Genomic DNA, 22,313 nt, shown 5'->3' on the forward strand with positions numbered 1-22,313 from the left:
GCTGCCTCCTCAGAGTGGCGCGGGGACCCTGCACAATGCTGCGTCCTCAGAGCGGCGCAGGGACCCTGCACAATGCTGCATCCTCAGAGTGGCGCGGGGACCCTGCACAATGCTGCATCCTCAGAGTGGTGCGGGGACCCTGCACAATGCTGCGTTCTCAGAGCGGCGCGGGAACTCTGCACAATGCTGCGTCCTCAGAGCGGGGCGGGGACCCTGCACAATGCTGCGTCCTCAGAGCGGCGCGGGAACCCTGCACAATGCTGCGTCCTAAGAGCGGGGCGGGGACCCTGCACAATGCTGCGTTCTCAGAGCGGCGTGGGAACCCTGCACAATGCTGCGTCCTAAGAGCGGGGCGGGGACCCTGCACAATTCTGCATCCTAAGAGCGGGGCGGGGACCCTGCACAATGCTGCGTCCTAAGAGCGGGGCGGGGACCCTGCACAATGCTGCGTCCTCAGAGCGGCGTGGGAACCCTGCACAATGCTGCGTCCTAAGAGAGGGGCGGGGACCCTGCACAATGCTGCATCCTCAGTGCGGCACGGGGACTCTGCACAATGCTGCGTCCTCAGAGTGGTGTGGGGACTCTGCACAATGCTGCGTCCTCAGAGTGGCGCGGGAACCCTGCATAATGCTACTCCTCAGAGCGGCGCGGGGACCCTGCACAAAGCTGCGTCCTCAGAGCGGCACGGGAACCCTGCATAATGCTGCGTCCTCAGAGCGGGGCGGGGACCCTGCACAATGCGTCCTCAGAGCGGCGCGGGGACCCTGCATAATGCTGCGTCCTCAGAGCGGCGCAGGGATCCTGCACAATGCTGCGTCCTCAGAGCGGCGCGGGAACCCTGCATAATGCTGCTCCTCAGAGCGGCACGGGGACCCTGCACAATGTCGCGTCCTCAGACTGGCGCGGGGACCCTGCACAATGCTGCGTCCTCAGAGCGGCGCGGGGACCCTGCACAATGCTGCGTCCTCAGAGCGGCGCGGGGACCCTGCACAATGCTACGTCCTCAGACTGGCGCGGGGACCCAGCAAAATGCCAGCGCTAAACAGCGGCAGAAAGAATAGGATTAGCGGAATAATACGGTCACCCGGTGGTGCGCTCAGCATTCCTGTCTGCTGCGCAGCCTCTCACGGCCCCGTTGTCCGTTCCTTCACATTTAATTTATGGTAATCTGTTAGTCCTAAAAGTGTCTATGAAAGCAACAAACTATGACGAGAGGAGTGCGAGAAGTTGTGGAAGGACCCCCCATAATGACCTCTGTGGGATTCCTGCCCCTTTTATTCACTGTATGATGAGGTGCCCTTTAATTTGTCGAAAATTAAATACATAAAAAGCCATATATTTAAAGGGCCGGTCTCCTGCACCACGTATGTGCCGCGGAGGATCGTCTACATTGTAACAAATCATCAGCCGTGAGAATTATTAATGTAAAGGTTTTCAGCCTCAAGGTGCTGACATCAGTGTTTGTAATACTGGAAGCAAGCGGAGACCCTGAAAAGCCAAGACGTCTTATTCGAAATTGACTAAACCTTTCTATAATACTGGACCGGCCCTTTAAAAATACACAGAGAGCAGAATTCACAAAAGTGGCAGAAAAAAAAAATCTCAGAGAATATTAGTGGATTCACAAAATATCATCTTGCGTCTTGATGACGGATCTTCTCTGGGGTTGAAGTTACTGTGACGGACGCGGACTGTGACGGACGCAGACTGTGACGGACGCAGACTGTGACGGACGCAGACTGGGACGGACGCGGACTGGGACGGACGCGGACTGTGACGGACGCGGACTGTGACGGACGCGGACTGTGACGGACGCGGACTGTGACGGACGCGGACTGTGACGGACGCGGACTGTGACGGACGCGGACTGTGACGGACGCGGACTGTGACGGACGCGGACTGTGACGGACGCGGACTGTGACGGACGCGGACTGTGACGGACGCAGACTGTGACGGACGCGGACTGTGACGGACGCGGACTGTGACGGACGCGGACTGTGACGGACGCGGACTGTGACGGACGCGGACTGTGACGGACGCGGACTGTGACGGACGCGGACTGTGACGGACGCGGACTGTGACGGACGCGGACTGTGACGGACGCGGACTGTGACGGACGCGGACTGTGACGGACGCGGACTGTGACGGACGCGGACTGTGACGGACGCGGACTGTGACGGACGCGGACTGTGACGGACGCGGACTGTGACGGACGCGGACTGTGACGGACGCGGACTGTGACGGACGCGGACTGTGACTGACGCAGACTGACGGACGCGGACTGTGACGGACGCGGACTGTGACGGACGCAGACTGTGACGGACGCGGACTGTGACAACATTGGACCGTCCACTGTGCTACTGAACAGAAGAATCCGCACTATCTATAAACAGAGAGATTGTGGGGGAACACTCAGCTAACATAAATGGATTCAAGTCTCCAGGTCCAGGTGAATTACACCCCAGAGTACTGAAGGAGATAGCAGAGGAAATTATTGAACCACTCTCCATAATCTTTGAAAATTCTTGGAGAACAGGAGAAGTCCCAGAAGACTGGAGAAGAGCAAATGTTGTTCCTATCTTCAAAAAGGGGAAGAAGGTGGACCCAGGGAACTATAGGCCGGTGAGTCTTACTTCTATACCAGGAAAGATCTTTGAACAAATTATTAAACAGCATGTATGCCAGTACCTTTATGAGAATGGAGTGAGTAACCAGATTATTGTAACTAATAAGTCATGTCAAACTAATCTAATTTCCTTCTATGATGGAATCACTGACTGGGTGGATCAGGGAAACACAATAGGTATAGTATATCTTGACTTCAGCGAAGTATTTGACAAAGTTTCTCATACCAACTATGGAATGGACAAGGCAACTGTTAGGTGGATTCATAACTGGCTTAGTGATCGGACCCAAAGAGTGGTCATAAATGGTTGCACATCCAGTTGGCAGAAAGTCTCAAGTGGGGTACCGGAAGGCTCTGTCCTGCGCCCTGTGTTGTTCAACATCTTTATCAATGATTTAGATGAAGGAATTGAGGGTAAACTGATTAATTAATAATTGATTACTAATTAATTAATGATGAAATACTAATTGTAACAAAGTATCCACAATAAAACAATTGAATGTTAAGATTTTGTGGTTTCGATGAACTTGTAAAGATTTTTTTTTGCCGGCACTGTAGAGAAGAGAGAGGGGACTCAAAAAAGATCTAAACAAACTGGAACTGTGGGCAGCAAACAACAGAATAGTTTATAACAGGGAGAAATGCAAAGTCCTACATCTGGACAAGAAAAATGAAAAAAGCATCCACAGAATGGGAGGAATAGAACTAAGCAACAGCACGTGTGAAAAAGGCTTGGGTATACTAATAGATCATAGACTGAACATGAGTCAACAGTGTGATGCAGCAGCAAAAGAGGCAAATACAATTCTGGGATGTATTAACAGAAGCATACAGTCTAGATCACGTGAAGTCATTATCGGACTTTACTCCTCTTTGGTCAGACCTCATCTGGAATACTGTGTACAGTTTTGGGCACCACATCTTAAAAAAGACATAGACAAACTGGAGCAAGTTCAGAAAAGAGCTATCAGGATGGTGACCAATCTGCAAACTATGTCCTACGAGGAACGTTTAGAGGATTTGGGAATGTTTAGCTGCAAAAGAGAAGACGGAGAGGAGACTTAATAGCTGTCTACAGATATCTGAAGGGCTGTCACATTGTAGAAGGATCATCTTTATTCTCATTTGCACAAGGAAAGACTAGAAGCAATGGGATGAAACTAAATGGGAGGAGACACAGATTAGATATTAGAAAAAACTTTTTGACAGTTAGGGTGATCAATGAGTGGAACAGGCTGCCACGAGAGGTGGTGAGTTCCCCTTCAATGGACGTCTTCAGAGGCTGGACAGATATCTGTCTGAGATGGTTTAGTGACTCCTGCATTGAGCCGGGAGTTGGACACGAGGACCCAGGAGGTTCCTTCCAACTCTACATTACTATTTTTTTATGTTTCCTTTCCACTTTTGTGAATTCCACGTCACTACATTTCCTGGTTTGGGCACAAATGTGGGTGACAGTTTTGTCTTGGGAAAACTGAAATCCACAACAGGACTCATCCGATTCCAGGAGACGGCTCTGAAGCCCTTCCAGGTGTAGAGAAGAGGTTCCTAGATGACACTGACACAACCACAACACTGTGATACATCCACAATATGTGACACAACACTGTGATACATCCACAATATGTGACACAACACTGTGATACATCCACAATATGTGACACAACACTGTGATACAACACTGTGATACATCCACAATATGTGACACAACACTGTGATACATCCACAATATGTGACACAACACTGTGATACATCCACAATATGTGACACAACACTGTGATACATCCACAATATGTGACACAACACTGTGATACATCCACAATATGTGACACAACACTGTGATACATCCACAATATGTGACCCAACACTGTGATACATCCACAATATGTGACACAACACTGTGATACATCCACAATATGTGACCCAACACTGATACATCCACAATATGTGACCCAACACTGTGATACATCCACAATATGTGACCCAATTACAACACCGTGATACACCTGCAATATGTGACACAACTGAAACATGTGATACATCCAAAATATTTGATCAAACCACAACACCGTGATAAGATGACAATGTGTGACCACAATCTGCCATAACCAAAAGGCAAGGTTTGCCACACAACATCAAAACACAGATTGTGCCGCTGACTGACCTGGAGAGCTGGAGGACGGACTCACCGTCATCAGTACCTCCTGGTTATCCGCCAACGCCTGCTTAGCCAAGTACCGCTCTCTCTTCACTTTTATCTCCACCGACTCGGGAATATCTGGGACCATCCAGTCTATACAACGCAGACTGAAGAAGACCACGTGCTAGAGGGGGAAACACAAGATGGAGTCAGAAGATCCAGAAACCGAAGATCCCCCACAGCTGGTGCCCAATCCCACCATGACTGTAGACCTCAAGATCACAATAGTCACAGGCCCCCGATTCATCATTGTCTTGGCGGCTTTTGACCTCGGTGTTTGCACCTTATTCAATATATAATTGGCGTCTTTTTTAAGTCTCCGTCACTTGGGTTCGTCTGTTTTGTTTTTTTGATCGATAACGTGGCCACGGCTTTCTGTATCCAGATGTTTCAGCCTTATTCACCGCTGCCAACTGGAGCACAATCTGTCTAATCATATGATTGCAGTTGAACACTAATACACAATATTTTAAAGGATCTTGCAACTTTTTAGCTCTAAAAAGGCCCCAAAAAAAGGTAAAAGATAAGAAAAAAGGGCATCTTTGATTTTGCACAAAATTCATTAACCTACTGTACATGAATCAGTGAAGAACGTGGTGCAAAAATCAGCAACACGGGACGACGAGACAAAAAGAAAAGTCACTGAAAAGAAATAATCTGAGCCACAGTGTCCGACCTCAAAGGCAATGATGAATCCGAGCCGGACAGCGAGGAGCTTCCAGTAGAAGAGCGTGTATCTACCATCTTCATCCCGGAAAGCTTTGTACCTGCAGAAGAAAGAGCAGGATACTGAGGACGGGGAATCCTCTCTGGCCCCACACAGCGCTGAGAACCATGGATACTTCTGAGAATTGCCAGTTATGGAAGTCATGCACCCACCAGGCTCACCCGCACCCCACCAGGCTCACTCGCACCCCACCAGGCTCACCCGCACCCCACCAGGCTCACCCGCACCCCACCAGGCTCACTCGCACCCCACCAGACTCACCCGCACCCCACCATGCTAACCCGCTCCCACCATGCTAACCCGCACCCCATCAGACACACCCGCACCACACCAGGCACACCCGCACCCCATCAGACACACCCGCACCCCACCAGGCTCACCCGCTCCCCACCAGGCTCACTCGCACCCCACCAGGCTCACCCGCTCCCACCAGGCTCACTCGCACCCCACCAGACACACCCGCACCACACCAGGCTCACCCGCACCCCACCAGGCTCACCCGCTCCCCACCAGGCTCACTCGCACCCCACCAGGCTCACCCGCACCCCACCAGGCTCACCCGCACCCCACCAGGCACACCCACACCCCACCAGGCTCACCCACTCCCCACCAGGCACACCCGCTCCCCACCAGGCACACCCGCACCACACCAGGCTCACCCGCACCCCACCATGCTCACCTGCTACCCACCAGGCTCACCCGCTCCCACCAGACTCACCTGCTCCCACCAGGCACACCCGCACCCCATCAGACACACCCGCACCCCATCAGACACACCCGCACCCCACCAGGCTCACCCGCACCCCACAATGCTCATCTGCTCCCCACCAGGCTCACCCGCACCCCACCAGGCTCAACCACACCCCACAATGCTCATCTGCTCCCCACCAGGCTCACCTGCTCCCACCAGGCACACCCGCACCCCACCAGGCTCACCCGCAACCCACCAGGCACACCCGCACCCCACCAGGCTCACCTGCACCCTACCATGCTCACCCGCTCCCCACCAGGCACACCCGCACCCCATCAGACACACCCGCACCCCACCATGCTCACCTGCTCCCACCAGGCACACCCGTAACCCACCAGGCACACCCGCACCCCCCCAGGCTTACTCGCACCCCACCATGCTAACCCGCTCCCACCAGACTCACCCGCACCCACCAGGATCATCTGCGCCCCCCAGGCTCGCCCTAACCCATCAGGCACACTCACACCCCACCCTGATCACCCGCACCACCCCAGGCTCACCATCACCCATCAGGATCACCCACACCCCCCAGGCTCACCATCAACCATTAGAATCACCCGCACCCCACCATGCTCACCCGCTCCCACCAGGATCATCTGCGCCCCCCCAGGCTCACCCTCACCCACCAGGCTTATCCACACCCATCAGGCACAACCGCAACCACCAGGATCACTGGCACCCCACCAAGATCACCCGCAACCTCCCAGACTCACCATCACCCCACCAGGCTCACCGGCACCCCACCATGCTCACTCGCACCCCACCAGGCTTACCCGCTCCCCATCAGGCTCACCCGCTCCTACCAGACTCACCTGCTCCCACCAGGCACACCCGCACCCCACCAGGCACCCCACCATGCTCACCCGCTCCCCACCAGGCTCACCTGCTCCCACCAGACTCACCTGCTCCCACCAGGCACACCCGCACCCCACCAGGCTCACTCGCACTCCACCAGGCTCACTCGCACCCCACCGGGCTCACCGGCACCCCACCAGGCTCACCCGCTCCCCACCATGCACACCCGCTCCCCACCATGCACACCCACACCCCACCAGGCTCACCCGCACCCCACCAGGCACACCCGCACCTCACCCGCTCTCCACCAGGCTCACCCGCTCCCAACAAACTCACCGGCTCCCACCAGGCACACCCGCACCCCACCAGGCTCACCCGTAACCCACCAGGCACACCCGCACCCCACCAGGCACACCCGTACCCCACCAAGATCAGCCGCATCCCACCAAGATCACCCGCACCCCCCCAGGCTTACTCGCACCCCACCATGCTAACCCGCTCCCACCAGACTCACCGGGACCCACCAGGATCATCTGCGCCCCCCCAGGCTCACCCTCACCCACCAGGCTTACCCACACCCATCAGGCACACTCGCACCCCACCAAGATCAACCGCACCCCCCCAGGCTCACCATCACCCATCATGCTCACCCGCACCCCCCAGGCTCACCATCATCCATTAAAATCACCTGCACCCCACCATGCTCACCCGCTCCCACCAGCATCATCTGCGCCCCCCCAGGCTCACCTGCACCCCCCTGTCTCAACTGCACCCACCAGCATCACCCGCACCCACCAGGCTGAGCCGCACCCCCCAGGCTCATCCACACCCCCTAGGCTCACCTGCACCCAGCAGGCTCACCTGCTCCCACCAGACTCACTCGCTCCCACCAGGCTTACCGGCGCCCCACCATGCTAACCCGCTCCCACCGGGATCATCTACGCCCCCCCAGACTCCCCCTCACCCACACCCATCAGGCACACCCGCACCCACCAGGATCACTGGCACCCCACCAAGATCACCAGCACCCCCCCCACCAGACTCACCATCACCCCACCAACATCACCTGCGCCCCCTCAGACTCACCATCACCCCACCAGTCTCAACCGCACCCACCAGGCTCAGCCGCACCCCCCAGGCTCACCCGCACCCACCAGGATCACCCATACCCCCTAGGCTCACCTGCACCCCCCAGGCTCACCAGCACCCACCAGGATCACCCGCAACCACCAGGATCACCCGCAACCACCAGGATCACCCGCAACCACCAGGATCACCCGCAACCACCAGGATCACCCGCAACCACCAGGCTCACCCGTGCCCACCATGCTCACCTGCACCCACCAGGATCACCCGCACCCCACCAGGCACACCCGCACCCCACCAGGCTCACTCGCACCCCACCAGGCTCACCAGCACCCATCAGGCTCACTCTCACTCACTAGGCTCACCTGCACTTATCAGGCTCAACAGCACCCACCAGGATCACCCGCACCCATCAGGATCACCCGCGCCCACCAGGATCAACCACACCCACCAGGATCACCCGCGCCCACCAGGATCACCCGCGCCCACCAGGATCACCCGCGCCCACCAGGATCAACCACACCCACCAGGATCACCCGCGCTCACCAGGATCAATTGCACCCCCCCATGCTCACCCGCATCCATCAGGATCACCCGCACCCACCAGGATCACCCGCACCCACCAGGATCACCCGCACCCACCAGGATCACACGCGCCCCCCCAGGCTCACCTGCATAGGGTATGGTTTGCTGAAACATAGCTGTGTGGAGAGTAGGACAGGCTGAAGTTTAGGTAGCCCTCCAGGTGGCTCTCATACTCGTACTGGTAGAGGAGACGCGGGAGGAAGTCCGAGGTGAAGGCGATGAGAAAAGCCTGCAACGATGTAAGATCGGCCATTGTGCGGATGAACGGGACATTGGCGTCACACGTATCTCCATGGCTGGCGCTGGTACTTACATTAACTATAACTGAAAGCTGAGACAAAGCCTCCAGAATCAGAAACCAGACCCCGATGTGCTGCGCGCGCTCTGCCACCGGGCGCCGGTATTCACACGCAAACTTCTGAGCATCAAGTCGAATTTCAACCCAGTTATTGAGAAGAGCGAAGAGAGGAGCCAGCGGGAAGGCAGCCACGAAGATGGTGATGAAGCCGAACTGTATGACTGAGACAGAGAAGGAGCCGGCTGGTCGGAGAGTCCGGACAACGAGCAGATGGCACCAAGGGTGGGGGTGGTACCGCACCTGGCACATTGTACCCCCCGGGCCTGTGACTCACCCATCTCTAGGTATTCCTCGAAGAGACCCTCACATTCAATCAGCTCATAATCCTCTTCCCAGCGCTGAGGTTCCTCCAAGATCTGGGCACCTCGCACCTTCGCCAGCTGCCTCCGCTGCCGCCAGGACTTTACCTTACTGTCAGAGACATAATGGGGGGCAGTATATAATGTATCACTGAGGGGCAGTATATAATGTATCACTGAGGGGCAGTATATAATGTATCACTGAGGGGCAGTATATAATACATCACTGAGGGGCAGTATATAATGTATCACTGAGGGGCGGTGTATAATACATCACTGAGGGGCAGTGTATAATGTATCACTGAGGGGCAGTATATAATGTATCACTGAGGGGCAGTATATAATGTATCACTGAGGGGCAGTGTATAATGTATCACTGAGGGGCAGTATATAATACATCACTGAGGGGCAGTATATAATACATCATTGAGGGGCAGTATATAATGCATCACTGAGGGGCAGTATATAATACATCACTGAGGGGCAGTATATAATACATCATTGAGGGGCAGTATATAATGTATCACTGAGGGGCAGTATATAATGTATCACTGAGGGGCAGTATATAATGTATCACTGAGGGGCAGTATATAATACATCACTGAGGGGCAGTATATAATGTATCACTGAGGGGCAGTATATAATGTATCACTGAGGGGCAGTATATAATGTATCACTGAGGGGCAGTATATAATACATCACTGAGGGGCAGTATATAATACATCATTGAGGGGCAGTATATAATGTATCACTGAGGGGCAGTATATAATGTATCACTGAGGGGCAGTGTATAATGTATCACTGAGGGGCAGTATATAATACATCACTGAGGGGCAGTGTATAATGTATCACTGAGGGGCAGTATATAATGTATCACTGAGGGGCAGTATATAATGTATCACTGAGGGGCAGTATATAATGTATCACTGAGGGGCAGTATATAATACATCACTGAGGGGCAGTATATAATGTATCACTGAGGGGCAGTATATAATGTATCACTGAGGGGCAGTATATAATGTATCACTGAGGGGCAGTATATAATGTATCACTGAGGGGCAGTATATAATGTATCACTGAGGGGCAGTATATAATGCATCACTGAGGGGCAGTATATAATGTATCACTGAGGGGCAGTATATAATGTATCACTGAGGGGCAGTATATAATACATCACTGAGGGGCAGTATATAATACATCATTGAGGGGCAGTATATAATGCATCACTGAGGGGCAGTGTATAATACATCACTGAGGGGCGGTGTATAATGTATCACTGAGGGGCAGTATATAATGCATCACTGAGGGGCAGTATATAATGTATCACTGAGGGGCAGTATATAATGTATCACTGAGGGGCAGTATATAATACATCACTGAGGGGCAGTATATAATACATCACTGAGGGGCAGTATATAATGCATCACTGAGGGGCAGTGTATAATACATCACTGAGGGGCGGTGTATAATGTATCACTGAGGGGCAGTATATAATGCATCACTGAGGGGCAGTATATAATGCATCACTGAGGGGCAGTATATAATACATCACTGAGGGGCAGTGTATAATGCATCACTGAGGGGCAGTATATAATGCATCACTGAGGGGCAGTATATAATACATCACTGAGGGGCAGTGTATAATGTATCACTGAGGGGCAGTGTATAATGTATCACTGAGGGGCAGTATATAATGCATCACTGAGGGGCGGTGTATAATGTATCACTGAGGGGCAGTATATAATGCATCACTGAGGGGCAGTATATAATGTATCACTGAGGGGCAGTATATAATGCATCACTGAGGGGCAGTATATAATGCATCACTGAGGGGCAGTATATAATGTATCACTGAGGGGCAGTATATAGTGTATCACTGAGGGGCAGTATATAATGTATCACTGAGGAGCAGTGTATAATGCATCACTGAGGGGCAGTATATAATGTATCACTGAGGGGCAGTATATAATGTATCACTGAGGGGCAGTGTATAATGTATCACTGAGGGGCAGTGTATAATGTATCACTGAGGGGCGGTGTATAATGTATCACTGAGGGGCAGTATATAATGTATCACTGAGGGGCAGTGTATAATGTATCACTGAGGGGCAGTGTATAATGTATCACTGAGGGGCAGTATATAATGTATCACTGAGGGGCAGTGTATAATGTATCACTGAGGGGCAGTGTATAATGTATCACTGAGGGGCAGTATATAATGTATCACTGAGGGGCAGTATATAATGTATCACTGAGGGGCAGTATATAATGTATCACTGAGGGGCAGTATATAGTGTATCACTGAGGGGCAGTATATAATGTATCACTGAGGAGCAGTATATAATGTATCACTGAGGGGCAGTGTATAATGTATCACTGAGGGGCAGTGTATAATGTATCACTGAGGGGCAGTGTATAATGTATCACTGAGGGGCAGTATATAATGTATCACTGAGGAGCAGTGTATAATGCATCACTGAGGGGCAGTATATAATGCATCACTGAGGGGCAGTATATAATGTATCACTGAGGGGCAGTATATAATGTATCACTGAGGGGCAGTGTATAATGTATCACTGAGGGGCAGTATATAATGTATCACTGAGGGGCAGTATATAATGTATCACTGAGGGGCAGTATATAATGTATCACTGAGGGGCAGTATATAATGTATCACTGAGGAGCAGTATATAATGTATCACTGAGGGGCAGTATATAATGTATCACTGAGGGGCAGTATATAATGCATCACTGAGGGGCAGTATATAGTGTATCACTGAGGGGCGGTGTATAATGCATCACTGAGGGGCAGTATATAATGCATCACTGAGGGGCAGTATATAATGTATCACTGAGGGGCAGTATATAATGTATCACTGAGGGGCAGTGTATAATGTATCACTGAGGGGCAGTATATAATGCATCACTGAGGGGCAGTATATAATGTGTCACTGAGGGGCAGTATATAATGTATCACTGAGGAGCAGTATATAATGTATCACTGAGGGGCGGTGTATAATGTATCACTGAGGGGCAGTATATAATGCATCACTGAGGGGCAGTATATAATGTATCACTGAGGGGCAGTGTATAATGTATCACTGAGTGGCAGTATATAATACATCACTGAGGGGCAGTGTATAATGTATCACTGAGGGGCAGTATATAATGTATCACTGAGGGGCAGTGTATAATGTATCACTGAGGGGCAGTATATAATGTATCACTGAGGGGCAGTGTATAATGCATCGCTGAGGAGCAGTATATAATGTATCACTGAGGGGCAGTGTATAATGCATCACTGAGGGGCGGTGTATAATGCATCACTGAGGGGCAGTATATAATGTATCACTGAGGGGCACTATATAATGCATCACTGAGGGGCGGTGTATAATGTATCACTGAGGGGCAGTATATAATGTATCACTGAGGGGCAGTATATAATGTATCACTGAGGGGCAGTATATAATGCATCACTGAGGGGCAGTGTATAATGCATCACTGAGGGGCAGTATATAATGTATCACTGAGGGGCAGTGTATAATGCATCACTGAGGGGCAGTATATAATGTATCACTGAGGGGCAGTATATAATGTATCACTGAGGGGCAGTATATAATGCATCACTGAGGGGCAGTATATAATGTATCACTGAGGGGCAGTGTATAATGCATCACTGAGGGGCAGTATATAATGTATCACTGAGGGGCAGTATATAATGTATCACTGAGGGGCAGTATATAATGTATCACTGAGGGGCGGTGTATAATGTATCACTGAGGGGCAGTATATAATACATCACTGAGGGGCAGTATATAATGTATCACTGAGGGGCAGTGTATAATGTATCACTGAGGGGCAGTATATAATACATCACTGAGGGGCAGTATATAATGTATCACTGAGGGGCAGTGTATAATGCATCACTGAGGGGCAGTATATAATACATCACTGAGGGGCAGTATATAATGTATCACTGAGGGGCAGTGTATAATGTATCACTGAGGGGCAGTGTATAATGTATCACTGAGGGGCAGTATATAATGTATCACTGAGGGGCAGTACATAATGCATCACTGAGGGGCAGTGTATAATGTATCACTGAGGGGCAGTATATAATGCATCACTGAGGGGCAGTATATAATGCATCACTGAGGGGCAGTATATAATGCATCACTGAGGGGCAGTATATAATGTATCACTGAGGGGCAGTATATAATGTATCACTGAGGGGCAGTACATAATGCATCACTGAGGGGCAGTGTATAATGTATCACTGAGGGGCAGTATATAATGTATCACTGAGGGGCAGTATATAATGTATCACTGAGGGGCAGTATATAATGCATCACTGAGGGGCAGTATATAATGCATCACTGAGGGGCAGTATATAATGCATCACTGAGGGGCAGTATATAATGCATCACTGAGGGGCAGTATATAATGCATCACTGAGGGGCAGTATATAATGTATCACTGAGGAGCAGTATATAATGTATCACTGAGGGGCAGTATATAATACATCACTGAGGGGCAGTATATAATGTATCACTGAGGGGCAGTATATAATGCATCACTGAGGGGCAGTATATAATGCATCACTGAGGGGCAGTATATAATGCATCACTGAGGGGCAGTATATAATGCATCACTGAGGGGCAGTATATAATGCATCACTGAGGGGCAGTATATAATGTATCACTGAGGAGCAGTATATAATGTATCACTGAGGGGCAGTATATAATGTATCACTGAGGGGCAGTATATAATGTATCACTGAGGGGCAGTGTATAATGTATCACTGAGGGGCAGTGTATAATGTATCACTGAGGGGCAGTATATAATGTATCACTGAGGGGCGGTGTATAATACATCACTGAGGGGCAGTGTATAATGTATCACTGAGGGGCGGTGTATAATACATCACTGAGGGGCAGTGTATAATGTATCACTGAGGGGCAGTATATAATGCATCACTGAGGGGCAGTATATAATGCATCACTGAGGGGCAGTGTATAATACATCACTGAGGGGCAGTGTATAATACATCACTGAGGGGCAGTATATAATGTATCACTGAGGGGCAGTGTATAATGCATCACTGAGGGGCAGTATATAATGTATCACTGAGGGGCAGTATATAATGTATCACTGAGGGGCAGTATATAATACATCACTGAGGGGCAGTATATAATACATCACTGAGGGGCAGTATATAATGCATCACTGAGGGGCAGTATATAATACATCACTGAGGGGCAGTATATAATACATCACTGAGGGGCAGTATATAATGTATCACTGAGGGGCAGTGTATAATGTATCACTGAGGGGCAGTGTATAATGTATCACTGAGGAGAAGTATATAATGTATCACTGAGGGGCAGTGTATAATGTATCACTGAGGGGCAGTGTATAATGTATCACTGAGGGGCAGTATATAATACATCACTGAGGGGCAGTGTATAATGTATCACTGAGGGGCAGTATATAATACATCACTGAGGGGCAGTGTATAATGTATCACTGAGGGGCAGTGTATAATGTATCACTGAGGGGCAGTATATAATGCATCACTGAGGGGCAGTATATAATACATCACTGAGGGGCAGTATATAATACATCACTGAGGGGCAGTATATAATACATCACTGAGGGGCAGTATATAATGCATCACTGAGGGGCAGTATATAATACATCACTGAGGGGCAGTATATAATACATCACTGAGGGGCAGTATATAATACATCACTGAGGGGCAGTATATAATGCATCACTGAGGGGCAGTATATAATACATCACTGAGGGGCAGTATATAATACATCACTGAGGGGCAGTATATAATGTATCACTGAGGAGAAGTATATAATGTATCACTGAGGGGCAGTGTATAATGTATCACTGAGGGGCAGTATATAATGCATCACTGAGGGGCAGTATATAATGTATCACTGAGGGGCAGTGTATAATGTATCACTGAGGGGCAGTATATAATGTATCACTGAGGGGCAGTATATAATGTATCACTGAGGGGCAGTATATAATACATCACTGAGGGGCAGTGTATAATGTATCACTGAGGGGCAGTATATAATGCATCACTGAGGGGCAGTATATAATACATCACTGAGGGGCAGTATATAATACATCACTGAGGGGCAGTATATAATGTATCACTGAGGAGAAGTATATAATGTATCACTGAGGGGCAGTATATAATGTATCACTGAGGGGCAGTATATAATGCATCACTGAGGGGCGGTATATAATGTATCACTGAGGGGCGGTGTATAATGTATCACTGAGGGGCAGTATATAATGTATCACTGAGGGGCGGTGTATAATACATCACTGAGGGGCAGTATATAATACATCACTGAGGGGCAGTATATAATACATCACTGAGGGGCAGTATATAATACATCACTGAGGGGCAGTATATAATACATCACTGAGGGGCAGTATATAATGTATCACTGAGGGGCAGTATATAATGTATCACTGAGGAGCAGTATATAATGTATCACTGAGGAGCAGTATATAATGTATCACTGAGGAGCAGTATATAATGTATCACTGAGGGGCAGTATATAATGTATCACTGAGGGGCAGTATATAATGTATCACTGAGGAGCAGTATATAATGTATCACTGAGGGGCAGTATATAATGTATCACTGAGGGGCAGTATATAATACATCACTGAGGGGCAGTATATAATGTATCACTGAGGGGCAGTATATAATACATCACTGAGGGGCAGTATATAATGTATCACTGAGGGGCAGTATATAATGCATCACTGAGGGGCAGTGTATAATGTATCACTGAGGGGCAGTGTATAATGCATCACTGAGGGGCAGTGTATAATGTATCACTGAGGGGCAGTGTATAATGCATCACTGAGGGGCAGTGTATAATGTATCACTGAGGGGCGGTGTATAATGTATCACTGAGGGGCAGTGTATAATGTATCACTGAGGGGCAGTGTATAATGCATCACTGAGGGGCAGTGTATAATGTATCACTGAGGGGCAGTATATAATGCATCACTGAAGGGCAGTGTATAATGTATCACTGAGGGGCAGTATATAATACATCACTGAGGGGCAGTATATAATACATCACTGAGGGGCAGTATATAATGTATCACTGAGGGGCAGTATATAATACATCACTGAGGGGCAGTATATAATGTATCACTGAGGGGCAGTATATAATGCATCACTGAGGAGCAGTGTATAATGTATCACTGAGGGGCAGTATATAATGCATCACTGAGGGGCAGTATATAATGTATCACTGAGGGGCAGTGTATAATGTATCACTGAGGGGCGGTGTATAATGTGTCACTGAGGGGCAGTATATAATACATCACTGAGGGGCAGTATATAATGTATCACTGAGGGGCAGTGTATAATGTATCACTGAGGGGCAGTATATAATATATCACTGAGGGGCAGTATATAATGCATCACTGAGGGGCAGTATATAATGTATCACTGAGGGGCAGTGTATAATGTATCACTGAGGGGCGGTGTATAATGTGTCACTGAGGGGCAGTATATAATACATCACTGAGGGGCAGTATATAATGCATCACTGAGGGGCAGTATATAATGTATCACTGAGGGGCAGTATATAATGTATCACTGAGGGGCAGTATATAATGTATCACTGAGGGGCAGTATATAATGTATCACTGAGGGGCGGTGTATAATGTGTCACTGAGGGGCAGTATATAATACATCACTGAGGGGCAGTATATAATGTATCACTGAGGGGCAGTATATAATGCATCACTGAGGGGCAGTATATAATGTATCACTGAGGGGCAGTGTATAATGTATCACTGAGGGGCAGTATATAATGTATCACTGAGGGGCAGTATATAATGTATCACTGAGGGGCAGTATATAATACATCACTGAGGGGCAGTATATAATGTATCACTGAGGGGCAGTGTATAATGTATCACTGAGGGGCAGTATATAATGTATCACTGAGGGGCAGTATATAATACATCACTGAGGGGCAGTATATAATGTATCACTGAGGGGCAGTGTATAATGTATCACTGAGGGGCAGTATATAATGCATCACTGAGGGGCAGTATATAATACATCACTGAGGGGCAGTATATAATGTATCACTGAGGGGCAGTGTATAATACATCACTGAGGGGCAGTATATAATGTATCACTGAGGGGCAGTGTATAATGTATCACTGAGGGGCAGTATATAATGCATCACTGAGGGGCAGTATATAATGTATCACTGAGGGGCAGTATATAATGCATCACTGAGGGGCAGTATATAATGTATCACTGAGGGGCAGTGTATAATGTATCACTGAGGGGCAGTATATAATGCATCACTGAGGGGCAGTATATAATACATCACTGAGGGGCAGTGTATAATGTATCACTGAGGAGCAGTATATAATACATCACTGAGGGGCAGTATATAATGTATCACTGAGGGGCAGTGTATAATGTATCACTGAGGAGCAGTATATAATACATCACTGAGGGGCAGTATATAATACATCACTGAGGGGCAGTATATAATGTATCACTGAGGGGCAGTATATAATGCATCACTGAGGGGCAGTATATAATACATCACTGAGGGGCAGTATATAATGCATCACTGAGGGGCAGTATATAATACATCACTGAGGGGCAGTATATAATGTATCACTGAGGGGCAGTGTATAATGTATCACTGAGGAGCAGTATATAATACATCACTGAGGGGCAGTATATAATACATCACTGAGGGGCAGTGTATAATGTATCACTGAGGGGCAGTGTATAATACATCACTGAGGGGCAGTATATAATGTATCACTGAGGGGCAGTGTATAATGTATCACTGAGGAGCAGTATATAATACATCACTGAGGGGCAGTATATAATACATCACTGAGGGGCAGTATATAATGTATCACTGAGGGGCGGTGTATAATGTATCACTGAGGGGCAGTATATAATACATCACTGAGGGGCAGTATATAATACATCACTGAGGGGCAGTATATAATGTATCACTGAGGGGCAGTATATAATGCATCACTGAGGGGCAGTATATAATGTATCACTGAGGAGCAGTGTATAATGTATCACTGAGGGGCAGTATATAATGTATCACTGAGGGGCAGTGTATAATGTATCACTGAGGGGCAGTGTATAATGTATCACTGAGGGGCAGTGTATAATGTATCACTGAGGGGCAGTGTATAATGTATCACTGAGGGGCAGTATATAATGTATCACTGAGGGGCGGTGTATAATGTATCACTGAGGGGCAGTATATAATACATCACTGAGGGGCAGTATATAATGTATCACTGAGGGGCAGTATATAGTGTATCACTGAGGGGCAGTATATAATGTATCACTGAGGGGCAGTATATAATGCATCACTGAGGGGCAGTATATAATGTATCACTGAGGGGCAGTATATAATGCATCACTGAGGGGCAGTATATAATGTATCACTGAGGGGCAGTATATAATGCATCACTGAGGGGCAGTATATAGTGTATCACTGAGGGGCAGTATATAATGTATCACTGAGGGGCAGTATATAATGCATCACTGAGGGGCAGTATATAATGTATCACTGAGGGGCAGTATATAGTGTATCACTGAGGGGCAGTATATAATGTATCACTGAGGGGCAGTGTATAATGTATCACTGAGGGGCAGTGTATAATGTATCACTGAGGGGCAGTGTATAATGTATCACTGAGGGGCAGTGTATAATGTATCACTGAGGGGCAGTATATAATGTATCACTGAGGGGCAGTATATAATGCATCACTGAGGGGCAGTATATAATGTATCACTGAGGGGCAGTATATAATGTATCACTGAGGGGCAGTATATAATGTATCACTGAGGGGCAGTGTATAATGTATCACTGAGGGGCAGTATATAATACATCACTGAGGGGCAGTATATAATGTATCACTGAGGGGCAGTATATAATGTATCACTGAGGGGCAGTGTATAATGTATCACTGAGGGGCAGTATATAATGTATCACTGAGGGGCAGTATATAATGTATCACTGAGGGGCAGTGTATAATGTATCACTGAGGGGCAGTATATAATGTATCACTGAGGGGCAGTATATAATGTATCACTGAGGGGCAGTATATAATGTATCACTGAGGGGCAGTGTATAATGTATCACTGAGGGGCAGTGTATAATGTATCACTGAGGGGCGGTGTATAATGTATCACTGAGGGGCAGTATATAATGTATCACTGAGGGGCAGTATATAATATATCACTGAGGGGCAGTATATAATGTATCACTGAGGGGCAGTATATAATGTATCACTGAGGGGCAGTATATAATGTATCACTGAGGGGCAGTATATAATGTATCACTGAGGGGCGGTGTATAATGCATCACTGAGGGGCAGTATATAATACATCACTGAGGGGCAGTATATAATACATCACTGAGGGGCAGTGTATAATGTATCACTGAGGGGCAGTATATAATGCATCACTGAGGGGCAGTATATAATGCATCACTGAGGGGCAGTATATAATGTATCACTGAGGGGCAGTATATAATGCATCACTGAGGGGCAGTGTATAATGTATCACTGAGGGGCAGTATATAATGCATCACTGAGGGGCAGTATATAATGCATCACTGAGGGGCAGTATATAATGCATCACTGAGGGGCAGTATATAATGTATCACTGAGGGGCAGTATATAATGCATCACTGAGGGGCAGTGTATAATGCATCACTGAGGGGCAGTATATAATGCATCACTGAGGGGCAGTATATAATGCATCACTGAGGGGCAGTATATAATGTATCACTGAGGGGCAGTATATAATGCATCACTGAGGGGCAGTATATAATGTATCACTGAGGGGCAGTATATAATGTATCACTGAGGGGCAGTATATAATGTATCACTGAGGGGCAGTATATAATGTATCACTGAGGGGCAGTATATAATGTATCACTGAGGGGCAGTATATAATGTATCACTGAGGGGCAGTATATAATGTATCACTGAGGGGCAGTATATAATGTATCACTGAGGGGCAGTATATAATGTATCACTGAGGGGCAGTATATAATGTATCACTGAGGGGCAGTATATAATGTATCACTGAGGGGCAGTGTATAATGTATCACTGAGGGGCAGTATATAATGCATCACTGCTGATCATGGTGATTCCTTGGAATATGGGAAATCTGTATACTGCTCGTGTTGCGAGACCCCAGAGAGACCGTCCGCTGCTCTGGAGGAGTCGCTGCAGTCATCAGTTCTGGAGTTACCTATATAAGACTGCCCCTTTAAGTTACTCAGATTTAGGGCTCATTCAGACAGTTGTGTTCCCGGTCTGTGTATGGCTAAGCGCTCGCAGACCGCACACCTAACGATTGAAGCCACTGTGCACAAGGGCATTTTTACAGACTGAAGATCCATGTGGACAGTCGCAGCATGCATTACTGTACGGAGCAGAGATGTGCGCACAATGGAAGGCAGCGCAATTCCTCGATTTTTCATATGGACGTCTCTTTTGTGACAGTCAGGAGAGGAGTTTATTGCAGTAAATGGAGAATTATGGAGACTCCCCGGAGCAGAATGGAGACTCCCCGGAGCAGAATGGAGACTCCCCGGAGGATTATGGAGACTCCCTGGAGGATTATGGAGACTCCCTGGACCAGAATGGAGACTCCCCGGAGGATTATGGAGACTCCCGGACCAGAATGGAGACTCCCCAGACCAGAATGGAGACTCCCCAGACCAGAATGGAGACTCCCCAGACCAGAATGGAGACTCCCCAGACCAGAATGGAGACTCCCCAGACCAGAATGGAGACTCCCCAGACCAGAATGGAGACTCCCCAGAGGATTATGGAGACTCCCGGACCAGAATGGAGACTCCCCAGACCAGAATGGAGACTCCCCGGAGGATTATGGAGACTTCCCAGAGGATTATGGAGACTTCCCAGAGGATTATGGAGACTCCCGGACCAGAATGGAGACTCCCCAGACCAGAATGGAGACTCCCCAGAGGATTATGGAGACTCCCCGGACCAGAATGGAGACTCCCCAGAGGATTATGGAGACTCCCCGGACCAGAATGGAGACTCCCCAGAGGATTATGGAGACTCCTCGGACCAGAATGGAGACTCCCCAGAGGATTATGGAGACTCCCCAGACCAGAATGGAGACTCCCCAGAGGATTATGGAGACTCCCCGGACCAGAATGAAGACTCCCCGGAGGATTATGGAGACTCCCCAGACCAGAATGGAGACTCTCCAGAGGATTATGGAGACTCCCAGACCAGAATGGAGACTCCCCAGATCAGAATGGAGACTCCCCGGAGGGTTATGGAGTCTCCCCGGACCAGAATGGAGACTCCCCGGACCAGAATGGAGACTCCCCAGAGGATTATGGAGACTCCCCGGACCAGAATGGAGACTCCCCGGAGGATTATGGAGACTCCCCGGACCAGAATGGAGACTCCCCAGAGGATTATGGAGACTCCCCGGACCAGAATGGAGACTCCCCAGAGGATTATGGAGACTCCCCGGACCAGAATGGAGACTCCCCGGACCAGAATGGAGACTCCCCGGACCAGAATGGAGACTCCCCAGAGGATTATGGAGACTCCCAGACCAGAATGGAGACTCCCCAGATCAGAATGGAGACTCCCCGGAGGGTTATGGAGTCTCCCCGGACCAGAATGGAGACTCCCCGGACCAGAATGGAGACTCCCCAGAGGATTATGGAGACTCCCCATAGGATTATGGAGACTCCCGGACTAGAATGGAGACTCCCCATAGGATTATGGAGACTCCCGGACCAGAATGGAGACTCCCCAGAGGATTAT

At 48.8% G+C, this 22,313-nt stretch overlaps 1 protein-coding gene across 3 annotated transcripts in view; it reads right to left on the bottom strand.

Annotated features, from left to right (window-relative positions):
* ANO7 (anoctamin 7) overlaps positions 1-22,313 on the bottom strand; it is a 110,296-nt gene that overhangs the window by 5,120 nt on the left and 82,863 nt on the right. For 2 of the 3 annotated variants that reach the window (XM_073656134.1, XM_073656136.1), the window contains 5 exons: positions 9,403-9,539; positions 9,084-9,289; positions 8,857-8,999; positions 5,503-5,593; positions 4,791-4,950 (listed from right to left, as the gene is read on the bottom strand). In XM_073656134.1, coding sequence (XP_073512235.1) covers positions 4,791-4,950; positions 5,503-5,593; positions 8,857-8,999; positions 9,084-9,289; positions 9,403-9,539 — 737 coding nt within the window. The remainder of the gene's footprint in view (positions 1-4,790; positions 4,951-5,502; positions 5,594-8,856; positions 9,000-9,083; positions 9,290-9,402; positions 9,540-22,313) is intronic. The other variant, XM_073656135.1, reaches the window with a different exon arrangement.

Source organism: Phyllobates terribilis, unplaced genomic scaffold (assembly GCF_046119375.1).
Source record: "Phyllobates terribilis strain yellow unplaced genomic scaffold, ASM4611937v1 Scaffold_12__6_contigs__length_324123572, whole genome shotgun sequence".
Classification (NCBI taxonomy): Eukaryota; Metazoa; Chordata; class Amphibia; order Anura; family Dendrobatidae; genus Phyllobates; species Phyllobates terribilis.